Here is a 12499-nt window from a genome sequence, read left to right as displayed (position 1 = left end):
CAGAGAATGATGTGGTAGACTTATGTCTCAGTCTTTGCAATGGTATAGACATCACGAAGAGGAGACAATGGGATGGACATAGTCTTCTCAGCCTTGCAGAAGACAGTGGAGTATACCTAAGCCTCCAGCATGCAGAGGACAGTGAGGTAGAGGATGGTTAGGACTGTGTCTGTGGTTCAAGTATTGGTTGGGACCATGTAAACACTTTTCAAAGCCATTCACTATAAATCGAATGAAGTCAAAAGGAATCAAACTACATGGAAAGAGTGGATACCCCAAGTCTCTAGCCAGTTATGAAGATCAGGGGCAAGTATTCTGTGAGCTCATCCCCCTGTCCACTGTGGTTCACAACTGCTTATGTCATCAGACTTCTGGCCAGCAGTACCTACTGAGGGTTGTCCGTGGCTGCCCTCAGTTATGAGTATGGTTATGAGGGAGGGATGGGGGTCACAGAAATCCTCCATCCCTCAGCCTTTCTGAGCTCTGAGAACTATATCTCACTGTGCGTCTGTTCTGATTCACCACACTTTGAGACCTGGCTTGAGGCTGGCAGCCTTCAGATGAGACACTGATGTCATTGCTGAGCCATCATTATATCCACACACTAGCCTGGAAGCAGAGGTTGCCCAGCTTCCTGGGGTCCCACACACAGATGGGCCTGGATCACAGCTCCTACATCCGAGCCATTCAGATTTCCCATCTCCGTGATATTTTCTCAAGGAGCGGGCCTGGAGAGGGGTAGGAAGCTTCTGTATCAAGAGTTTCCTGGCAGGAAGCTGTGGTTCAATATTTGATCATTTAATATTTGATGAGATTCCATGAGTTATTAAACTTCCGTGTGCAGTGTCTTCTGAGTCTTGTGTTCCCAGCCCAGGAGACTCCCATCAACCCTGCCTGTATCCCAGCGCCCACCTTCCCTGCAGGTGCCTGAGACAGAGCTGGATCAGATAGTGCAGAGAGCAAAGCATAGACTAGCAAGGAGAGGCAGCCAGTGGCTGTCTCCTCCCTTCGTGTGCTGTGGTGGCTCTCTGAACCACTCCAGATCTGCATGCTCTCCAGGAAATGTAGCTCTCCTATCAGGGGAAACATCTTAAGTGAATTATTGTTTCCTATAAATGCATAAAAAAAAATTCACCTCCCAACACCATAAAATAGACTCCACATATTTGTTATGATTTGTAGATGACATGATTTAAAAAGAAAAAAAAAGAAATCTAGATCTCTGAACAGTCCCTAAGTGGCTCCCTGGGAGTCTATCTAAGTAGAGTGTATTCCTCACATGTGGTCTGGTCTGTAAACTACCTGCAATGTCTCTTTAAGAAGGAGTATGGGGGCATGCCATACCCTTCCATGTCCCCTCTGGAAGTGGGAAGTGTCTATGGCAGGTCTGGTATGACAACAGGATTTCCTGAACACAGTGCTGCTGCAGGGAACTGTAGCTTTCCTGTTCCTTCTTAGAACCTGTGACAAGATGGTATGGTGCCAACACCTCTGTCTACAGAAGCCATAGTCCCAGGGCCAGCCAGAGCTAGCTCATCACCCTGCAATGTGGGAGTTCCATAGCCTCCACTGTTGAAAAGTATCACCTTTACTTTACCCAAAAACTGCACCCTAAGGGGGGACTCGGGTAAACCCTGTGGAACTGTGGGCTTCTTTGGAATCTGGAACTGCTGATCAAGATTTGCCCGTATCCCCTGACTCACCCTAGGGGTCCCTTTCCTTGTACCTTTGAAGGGAACGTAGTTAAGCCATTCTGCACTTGGTTGCCACATTCCAGCAGACGTTGGCATGGATTTTCAGATGATCTTTCAAGACCCAAAGAATCAAGCAGCTTCTGTCTTTCCTGAGGGTCTTCTCACCACTTAGGCACTAGGTAAAGAAAGCTCTGAATTCACTAGTATGGCAGCCTGTTGCCAAGTGGAGACAGCACACACTAGATGCTTGGCTGTAGGCAGAGGTGGTGGCCTTGTTTGCCCTAGGGTATCATTCGGGATGAACTGTTCAGTTAGCAACTTAGGATTTTTATGCCCCAGTCATTTCAGGGCTACTCCATCTGCAAACCCATGACCCAGGACATAACATTTCTATTTAAAGGGAAAATGGAGTGTGTAGCCACAGAGAAGGGAACAGCAGTGAGTGAGCTAAGGCCAGTACCATTCAGCTCTGGGGACAGCCTGCTGGCTTGTCTCTGCCCATTAAGTTATTAATTCACCATGTAGCCATGATCATCCACTGCAGGTGTGTGAAAACATAACTTGAAATTACACAGTTGTTATGGCAAAATCTCAGCTCTGTTCTGTGCTCAGGGACTCAACCATGTGGTCGCCTCTCAATGAAGCCATTCTTTTCTACAAAATCAGACTGGATATAGCTTCCACTGAGGTCACATCCACTCTCAAAGGAGGAAACTATATAGTTTAATAATAACTCCCTTCTCTATGTTGTGCCTTCCTAGAAAAACAGATTATAGGGAAAGTTGTTCACAAGTTGAATCTTTACAAAATGTCTCAGAAATAATGGCTGTCACAGGATTAAATTTCTGCCTTCTGCTCGAGTTCGGCTCAACAGGCATTAGTGGTGAGGCAGGTTTTGTGAGGCCTGACTCAAAAGGTCTTGGAGTCAACAGTGTTTTCAGTGGAAATGGACCTAAGGGAGCCTTTTAGCAGAGCCCAGGGGTCTCCGAAGACAAGACAGTGCCCGCTGTTACCTGCCTCCTCAAGAGCTTGTTGTCTAGGAAACCAGCTGGTCCCTACACATGTCCTCCAGGAGCACGTGTGGGCTCTGCCAGGATGCTAAGCAGAAAGGGAACAGACTGAACGTGCAGGAGAGGACCCTGTGATGGACTCGGCAAACTCCCAGGGACCTCCATAGACAGCCCTGCTGGAAGGCTTTGGACCAGGAAAGTCAGTCAGCTTGGAGTTGGTTTAGTGTACACAGTTTGTCAGCGTGGGTGATGTTCTCACAGGGAAGGTTGCTGGCCTCAGTCACACAGGAACACAAAGGCGAGAGCTGGTGGCATAGCCACCCATAGTGTGTGTGTGTGTGTGTGTGTGTGTGTGTGTGTGTGTGTGTGTGTGTGTGTGTGTGTGTGTTGACTCTGATCAATGGCTAAATTCTGTTTCATGTGACAAGTTGTCAAAGCCTAGGCACAAACACACCTTGCGGGACTTTGACACATGTCCAAACTTCACCACAAGGAGAAGGAATCGTTGAGCACCTCAGTCTATGGTAGGAATCAGCACAGGCTTCCCTAAAATCAGCACACAACAGGCCAGCCAATAATGGAAATGAAGCCGCCCAAACAAGTAGCAAATGCCAACATGGCTTTAAAATGTAGATTGGATTCTAGAATAATGGCTTGTGTTGAACTAACCTACCTACAGAAGACAAACTCTGGAATATCCACCCACACTGGTTCAAAGCATAAGCAAGCAGGGAGGGGAGGGTGCTCTTATTTTGGAAGAGAGACGCCCTACCCTCTCATTGCTCTCCACAGTCGTAGACCTGCATGTTTCCTCTCTCAGGAAGTTTAAGCAGCAAGGGCTTGAGCAGAAGCCACTGTCTTGTTGGACTAATATATTAAAGGATGGCGTTCAGGCTGCCATAGTGACAAGGAAGATGGACAGATAGATGAAACCACACAGGAGAAGACCCTAATACCTATGTAAAAAATGTGTGTCACTAAACCAAGTTTAGGACTCAGTTGAGGGCCATAGAGAATGAAAATATGGTGAGTGTCTGCTGGGCAACGCTGGGAGCCTCCCATAGACGTATTTCACATAACACAAGCCCAGGGAGCTCGAGGCACCAGAGTGAATGACAGCATTCCTAAGAAGAAAGGAACAAAGTCCAGATCCTCTACCGAATGGATCTGTTATGAAGAAAGAAAAGAGATGGAGGGAGGGAGGGAGGGAGGGAGGGAGGGAGGGAGGGAGGGAGGGAGGGAGGGAGGGAGGAAAGGAAAGGAAGAGAAGAAGGGAAGAAGGAAGGGAAGAGGAAGCAAGGGCCCAATCAAAACAAATCTGAGAATAACTGAAAAACCCTAAGGTAGGTAGGTGCTATAATCTCCTGCAGGATACAAAACAGTCATTGTATAGTTGAAGCTCTCAAAGGATAAGGTTATCTAATTGCTTTATTTTGGTTAGCATGCTATATCAGCTGTCTAACTCACTAGGGTTTGCTGTGGCATTTCAGCACATACACACACATACACTGATCCTACCTGCTTCCTTTACCCATCTTGGTCTTGGATATCCTGCCGGCTCTAGCACTCGCTATCCTATCGCCAAGTAAGCTTGTTTTTAATCTTCAGTGGATGGTAGGGAGCATGTGGTATTTGTCTTTCTACATCTGCTTAATTTCACTGAATATATATATGTTTTCCAGTGCCATCCATTCTGATGGAAATTGGAGGATATAATTCTTCACTGTGGCTGAATAATACTCCATCATTGATAGGTACACATATGCCTGGCTAGTGACCAGTAGAGACACATACACAGCCAACCAAGCTCATTCCATAACTTGACTATTGTGAGAAGGGGAACCATTAGCATGAGTGTGATGCACATCCTTGAGACAGGGCCTTTCTCAGCCCAGATGCTTGTGCCTCAGGGCCCTAGGTGCTGGGCAATCAGGGATCATCAAAAGTCAACCTGAGGGGCTGGAGAGATGGCTCAGAGGTTAAGAGCACCGACTGCTCTTCCAGAGATCCTGAGTTCAATTCCCAGCACCCACGTGGTGGCTCACAACCATCTGTAATGAGATCTGGTGCCCTCTTCTGTGTATATAATAAATAAATAAATGTTTAAAAAAAAAAAGTCAACCTGAACCAGAGGTTCGTAAGCTCCTTGTCTCAATTTTTTGATGGTTAATGATGTGGACACACAGAAGGAAAGACAGTGAAAGCAAGGCTTAACATCCTTTTTAAAAAACCTTTGAATTTCTATAATCAGGCTTTATATATATATTTCTTGCAACAGAATGGGCATGCTTCACGATGTCCAACCTCAGCCCTGCTTCTCTCCCTGTGATGTGCCTGTCACACACTTAGGGAAATTCTAGAAGATGTAAAGTATCTCCTGTCTTCCTCGATGTCCAGCCAGTCAGCTCCTAGTTCAAGGCACTCTCATATGCTCGGTGTCCCCAAAGCAGTGTCCTGTATGAAGTGACTTTAACTTTGGTCCCATGGTGTCTCTTGGGTCTCCGTCTCCTCTTCTTACTCCTCCTCAACCCCAGGACCAACACAGGAGTTCCCACACTCTTGCTTTACTCGTTGGCTGGGGGCGAACGTGTGGACTTTCATTTACCCTTACTTTTGCTACGAATTTCAAACTCCTTGGGGTAGTCTTCACACCTATTTCCAATCTTCTCTCCCATGGTGTTCTTCTGGCACTTCTGCTGGACACTTCTGCTGTCCTAATACCCATCCCACCCCGAGCCAGTATACACTGAGCTTCTGTTTGTTGTTGTTCCCATCTGAGTCCCAACACAGTGACAACTCCCTAAGAAGAGAGAACGTCCTCCCTTCCTAGTTCTTCTAGGTTGATGCCCATGTGAATTCAAACTTCAGAAAAAAATGACACATTTTGTATCCTATCAATATGTCCACTATGCGGCGTTTTTGAAGCAATGTTTGGGATAACATCTGAACTTCAAAATGATCCATCTCTCGTCTGAAACCCAAATACAACTGGGTTCCTGTGGAACCTCTATGGTTTCAGCTGTTTTGAGCACCCTGCCCCGTGCCTGGCACATGACTCAGGACAACTCTAGCACACGGCTCAGGACAACTCTACAGAATTTCCCTCTGTGGGGCAGATGACTCTGCATACTGCAACAGAATGTACAGGAGATGGGGGTGACACAGTATGCCACGCACAGAAACAGGACAGCCAGGTGATGAGATGAAGCACCAGAGAGGTGTAGCAAAGAGAGACGGAGTTAGCGTTCAGGTCAGGTTAAGGTTTTGTTCAGGTGCAGAGTTAGACGTAGGTTTAAGCTTAGGGTCAGGCTTAGGGTTAAGGTCATCAGTAGGGAGGGTGGTAGGGCTGAGCATAGGGAGACCCGTTCTCATCCCTCATGAGGCTCTCTGTTGCTGCATCACTGACACTTTCCAGGGTGAAGTGCCTCTTCCAACACTCGTCTAGGCGCCACCTAAGATCAGGAACCTTAGTTCCAAGCTCTGCCTCCAAAGCTCCCATAGATGGCTCTACAAAGGATTTGTACCCCATAGCCACTGCTGTCCCTCTGGGGAGGCCTCCTGTCACAGCATCCTTGGTCATAGCTGGAACCCCCAGGCCCAGGATGCTCTTATTGCAAGTCTTGTTGAAGATGTCCCAGCAGTGAGTGTGGAGCCCATGGCCTGAGTCCCTGAGTCCTCTGTATTGGGAAGGTACACGCACATGCACCATGGCCAGCCAGTCTGTACTCCAGATACAGAGGCTGAGCCCTCGTCCTGTGCTGCAAGCCCCAATTCTCAAAGATCAGCCATCACCAGAGTGGAGGGGTGTGTCTTTTGAGGAAAAAGAACACACATCTCAAGGCATTTGATTTTGATCAATGATCAAATGAGCAGGCCCTCTGTGACCTGTGCACCACACGCCCCACAAGGGTAGCAAAAACAGTGGAACAATTCCCTGAGCACCATGGTGGGAGAGTTCACCTGAGGTCACGTGTGAAGTGGCAGCAGGCAGGTTGGACTCACAGGGACCCTGAGCCAGGACCGACCACCAACTGTGCAGCAAGCGCCTGGATGATATAGGAAAATGCCATGGCCTGAGGACCGACCGGGACTGCCTAGGGTTTCTCTAAAATGTGTGCTAAGAGACAGAGGAATTTCCGCTTTCTGGGAAGAATCCCACTCACACCTAATGCTGTTTATGTGTTCCATTTAAGGCAGCGCAGGAAGCGTGGCTGTTTGTAAGTGGGTACTATTCCTGTCCTGTTCCGTTTATAAACGTGAAAAGGTGTTCTCTGCATCTGCAATGAATACACTGAGTGCGGAAAGTTTGTTTTCTTATATTTCTCCTTAGTATTACCCCTGACTGCTTTCTAAGGTGACTCGAAGAGGGTGTTTTCTTTTGTCTTTATTTCAAGGATATCAACCCGGGTCTAAATAGCCATATTCAAAGGCTTGCACACACAGATATTTTGTTATGGAAACTCATTTTTACAAAGATCTCAAATTACAGTTGAAGTGTGTGGTCCTACAATCCAGTAAATAACCTGGAACAATTTTACAAATGGGGGAAAATATGGTAAAATGCTAGAAAGCCCATTATTTTCTTTCAGATGATTACTTGAAGTTTTCCAAAATGAGGTTCCAGTCTCACTTATGCATAGATGATGATCTCATGTGGGCAACATTTGAAAGGCAAAAGCTAGAACAAAAATATCCCACATTATTCTAGAAAAACGGTCTCCTTCTGCAGTTTCCAGAGCTACCACCCGTCCATGTAGGAAGTTGTTTTCCAAGGCTCTGTCAGCCAAGATGACAAAGTAGAAATTCCCACTTTGAATAGGCCAAGGGGGAGAAAGTCCACTTCAGAGTGTCAGAGGGCTTCCAGGACAATCTCCCATGCATGAGCAATGGCAAGACCTTGTCAGAGAGAGCGTGAGACTTGCCACCCCCATGATGTGCAAAGGACCCTCCCCTGTGCGCACTCAGCCTTCACCATGCCTCCCACGGTGGGCTCATGGTGTTCAGTCCTCAGGAATGTGATGTCTCTTTATTTGTTTGGGGTTTCGTTGGTTTTAGTTTTATGAAATAGGCTCTTGCCAGGCTGGCACCAAACTTATCCTTACCCTCCAGCCTCTGCCTCCAGTGTGCTGAGGTACAGACCGTGAGCCATTGTACCCTGATGGTGGCATCTGAGGCACAATATTATACAAAGGTAAACCATTATAATACTTTCAAAATCACTGTTAACCCTAATGGGATTAAAGGGGGTTTTATTGCTGTCTTAAAAATATAATCAACATTCTCTGCCTGGGTTCCAATTCATGGATTCAACCAACCACAGACAGAAATATTAAAAAAAATAAAATAAAATTCCAGAAAGTTCTAAAAGCAAAATTGAATGTTAGCACGGGGGAAGTGGTTTGCTGGAACTGGGAGAGGGAAGTGACCAGCAGACACATCCTGCTGTGGCCCCTTGACACTTCAGCTCGAGTGGCCACCTGTGTCACAGCCCTTGTGCCCAACATAAAGAGACTTCTCCGCATTACTAAATGATGCCCGACAGCCACCTAGCATTTATGCTGTGTTAGGCACGTTACTCATCTGACGATGATTAAAGTGTATAGAAAGATGTGAGTATGTTATGTGCAGATGCCAGGCCACTTCTATGATGTCAGCATGTAAGTCATCGGACATGACTAGTGAATGGACAAGGAAATATGTAGGAGCATCCTTGGAGTTTGGCATCCTGGGGTCCTGGGACCAGTTCCCTGCAGGTGCAGAGGGAGGGCTAGACGTGGTGACAGGACGGGACCCCAGTGCTCTGGCTCTGACTCAGCAGCTTTCATTTTGGAGTAAAAGGTGAGCTTTTGCATCCAGCCTGAACAGGCTCAGAGTCTAGTTTTACCATTTCCCTGAAATGTGGTCTCTAGACCTACGTTAACAGCTTAATTCAATGCCTATGGAGGCCAGGTGGTGGTGGTGCATGCCTTTAATCCCAGCAGAGCCGGGCGGATCTCTGTAAGTTCTAGGCCAGCCTGGTCTACAGAATGAGATCCAGGACAGGCACCAAAACTATACAAAGAAACCTTGTCTCAAAAAAACTAAATAAAAAAAATGCCCGTGGAGATTCTGCTGTGATAGTTGGTAGCAAATGGTAACTATTGTACATTTATTTATTAAATGTTTTTCAGTGGCTGCTTTTCTTCAGGTGCTCACTGAACTTTGGAAAAACTTAGAACTTTATCTGAAACACAGCATTGCAGCATCCTGAATGTTGTGTTCTTAGATGCTAGTATAGGACACCAGCAGGGATCTGGCCATGCTGTGAGGCTGACACTCATTTGGGGTTCCAGACACTGGCTAGGAGCAGAGGGTACCAAGGTCCAGAGGACTTGATTCTTCTTATGGTTCTCAGACTTGGAAACAACCTGGTTGTTTGGTGGTATGGATGGTGATGGTATGGTTGGATGGTGATAGTATGGTTGGATGGTATAGATGGTGATGGTATGGTTGGATGTTATGGATGGTGATGGTATGGTATGGATGGTGATGGTATGGTATGGGTGGTGATGGTATGGTTGGATGGTGAGGGTATGGTTGGATGGTATGGATGGTGATGGTATGGTTGGATGTTATGGATGGTGATGGTATGGTTAGATGGTGATGGTATGGTTGGATGGTATGGATGGTGATGGTATGGTTGGATGGTGATGGTATGGTTGGATGGTGTGGATGGTGATGGGTATGGTATGGATGGTGATGGTATGGTATGGATGGTGATGGTATGGTTGGATGGTATGGATGGTGATGGTATGGTATGGATGGTGATGGTATGGTATGGATGGTGATGGTATGGTTGGATGGTATGGATGGTGATATCAATCAGTAGGGAAATCTAATGGAAAAGACACCAGGAGCATTTGGTAGACATACAAGTAAGAAATGAGAGGTCCAAAAGAAACTCCGGAAGAAAGAGACACGAAGAAGAAATTACTTTTAACAGAATTACTTTAAGTCTACAATTAGTAAGCGCTACCAAGTTGATTTTATAAAATCGTGTTTTCTCTGTTTTTTGTTATTTGTGGGAGAGAATGCATGGTACATGTGGAGGTCAGGGGACAATTGTAGGAACAGTTTCTCTCCTTCTGCCACGCGGGTCTTGGGACCACACTGAGGCTTTGGGGCTTGGCCAGCCCTTCTGGCTGAGCCTTCTCATTAGCACCTGGTGCCCCACTTATAAAGAAATAAATAATAAAATAAGCTATATAAAGAGTCACCGTAGAAAGAAAGTATTTAGTTTATTGCCCAGGCATGGGGTCAGAATCTGTTTAGTATTTGTAAGTATTTCTGCATATGAACTGCACCGGCAAACCAAATGCTCCATCATGCTCGAAATCAGGGGGGAAGTGATTGATAATGTCTTCCCACACTACTCCATGAATTTTCATGGCACAGTGGAATATTTGACAAAAGAATTTGAAAGGAAAGGTACCAAATTTTCCAGAAACTTAAGCTAAGCAGATCTAGCTGCTGAACATCCTCGGTGTTTTCCCACGCTTGAATGTTTTACAAAACAGCAAGTTGGAAAACTTGGAAAGTGTTGCTTTTAAAGAAGCTTGGGGGGGAAATGGTTATCATGAGAACACATTGGTCCAAACTCCCTGCTGTACCTCTGTGCTAGTATTGTATAATCTGCTCACTTTAAAAGTAACTGAGGGGCTGGAGAGATGGCTCAGCATTTAAGAGCATTATTGTTCCTGCGGTGTTCAGTTCCCAGAAACCATGTTGAGTGACTCACAATCATCAGTCACTACAGCTCCAGGGAATTCAATATTCTCTTCTGACCTCTCTGGGCACCTTCACTCGGGTGCTCATATTCCCACACAGGTAGGCATCTATTCACAGAAACAAAAGTAAATACATATCTTTTAAAAAAAAAAAAAAAACTAAAGTGGTGCCTTTATTTATTCCAAGTATGTAAAGTTGCCAGTAAGCAAGCAAGATTGTTATGAGGCTCTGGAGGAATCTGGCTTAAATCTAGACACTGAGTTTGCTATTCTGCTGTCTGAGTTATGAGGGCTTCCATTTTTGTTTTGTTGTTGTTTTCTTTCCTCTTTAACGAACGATGGTCTTAACCTCACTGCCCAGCCATAAAAAAAATGGTTGCAAAGCAATTTGCTAAATTACCTGCCCTGTAACTTTTGACGGAATTCACATCTGTCGATGCAAAGCCTATAACATTTGCATAAAGCAAAGTCATCCATACAAAGATGTTCAGCTGGAAGTGTCACCAGCCACAGTGTGGAGCTGAGGTGTCGACTGGCAGCCATCTCCGCCCACCCTTCCCCGGATGCTCACAGACCACATTTCTCTTTTCTCTGTCTTTATAGCCAGAGCTACCTGCAAGCTGCCAGTGAGGTGCCTGTTGGTCACAGCCTGGACCCATCAGTCAACTACAACTCCCCGAAGTTCCGGTCCAGAAACCAGAGCTACATGCGGGCCGTGAGCACCCTGAGCCAGGCCAGCTGTGTGAGCCAGGTGGGGCCTCTTCTGTGCTTTTCTATGTAGGATGCAGTCTCGGGGCTGTGCTGAGTAAGAGGCTTCCATGGGGAGACAGTGCCCAGGCACCCATGGGCAGCGCTCTTCCTGCAAAGAACATGCAACCGTTTCTCTTGATTTAGCGTGGACTTTCTTCCTCTTCCAACAAAATGGCCTCATTGGCTTATGCTACACCTTCCTAACAGAGTCATCAATCTAGTGGTTGTCACAGGTTGCAGTGGGACACCACAGAGGGCATCTTCCTGGCACAGGCAAGGCCTTGGTTTTCTAACAGCCCAGCATTGCAGACAGAGGAACTGGGTCTCACTTGCTCCTGGGACAGGTCTTATCTCTCGCCAGATACCTAGTCTCAAAGCAGGATCCAGGGTTTCCACGGCGTCATAGGGGTTGGACCCAGCAGAGGGAGAAGCACGAGGTTTTTCACTTGGGTAAACAGACCATATAGCACACACTAATAACTAGCAGGAAATGCTGGTGTCGTGTGTGCTGTGATGTGCAGCAAATGAGAACTGAATTTCCAAGCTTTGATTAAACACCTGCTTACTCGTGGGAACTGCTATTAAAAAGAGAAGTTAAATGCCAATAATCTCAGTGCACAAGAAGCTGGGGTGGGAGGAGCAGAGATTCCAGCCCACCAGCAAGGCCTCATCTGGAAAACTAATAATTCTAATAATTTTAAAATTTGAAAGAAAAATGGCAGAGGTTATACTTACCATTAGCTTTACCCACGATTTTCTTGCCAAGGAACGGAAAAGCCTGGGCCCAGGGGTCCCTCTTCTTTGCAGTTGGCAGAACAAGGAAGGCAATGGACTTGAGTATTGATGAGGGGAGAGTCCTGCAAACAGTAAGCATTTGATAACAGCACTGTTTGTTGTTGCTATGACTATGATAAATCGCCCTGGCATGTAACCCAGGCACTAAGACATCCATCCCCCTGGCCATGGACAGTGCTGACTAGCCAGGGGTAATGAGTCTTTTCCTACAACCCCTTCTCTTCAGAAAGTTACACTCGGGTGGTTTTCCTCTAACACTGTTGCGGGGCGGAGGGGTGGGCGTCTTGCCCTTGTGCTTAATTTGAGGATTTTAACACTTTAGCCTACCTTAGTGATGGTTTCCTCTTAGAAACTAGGTCGTGTTGCCATGGGAAACTAACATGGGAAGAACTGCCCCTACTCTGCTAGTCAGGAATGTGGGGGCTTAGCTGTCAAAATCCCATGTTCTACATGTCCTCAGTCACAGGCCGCCTGGAAGGGGACC

The 12499-nt window shown here is 46.4% G+C and overlaps 1 protein-coding gene across 7 annotated transcripts in view; it reads left to right on the top strand.

The window, feature by feature from the left end:
* Dlgap2 (DLG associated protein 2) overlaps positions 1–12499 on the top strand; it is a 746370-nt gene that overhangs the window by 676063 nt on the left and 57808 nt on the right. For all 7 annotated transcript variants that reach the window (XM_076553682.1, XM_042262958.2, XM_076553680.1 and 4 more), the window contains one exon: positions 11074–11221. In XM_076553682.1, coding sequence (XP_076409797.1) covers positions 11074–11221 — 148 coding nt within the window. The remainder of the gene's footprint in view (positions 1–11073; positions 11222–12499) is intronic.

Source organism: Peromyscus maniculatus, chromosome 17 (assembly GCF_049852395.1).
Source record: "Peromyscus maniculatus bairdii isolate BWxNUB_F1_BW_parent chromosome 17, HU_Pman_BW_mat_3.1, whole genome shotgun sequence".
Lineage (NCBI taxonomy): Eukaryota > Metazoa > Chordata > Mammalia > Rodentia > Cricetidae > Peromyscus > Peromyscus maniculatus.
This window is presented reverse-complemented; position numbering and strand designations above follow the sequence as displayed.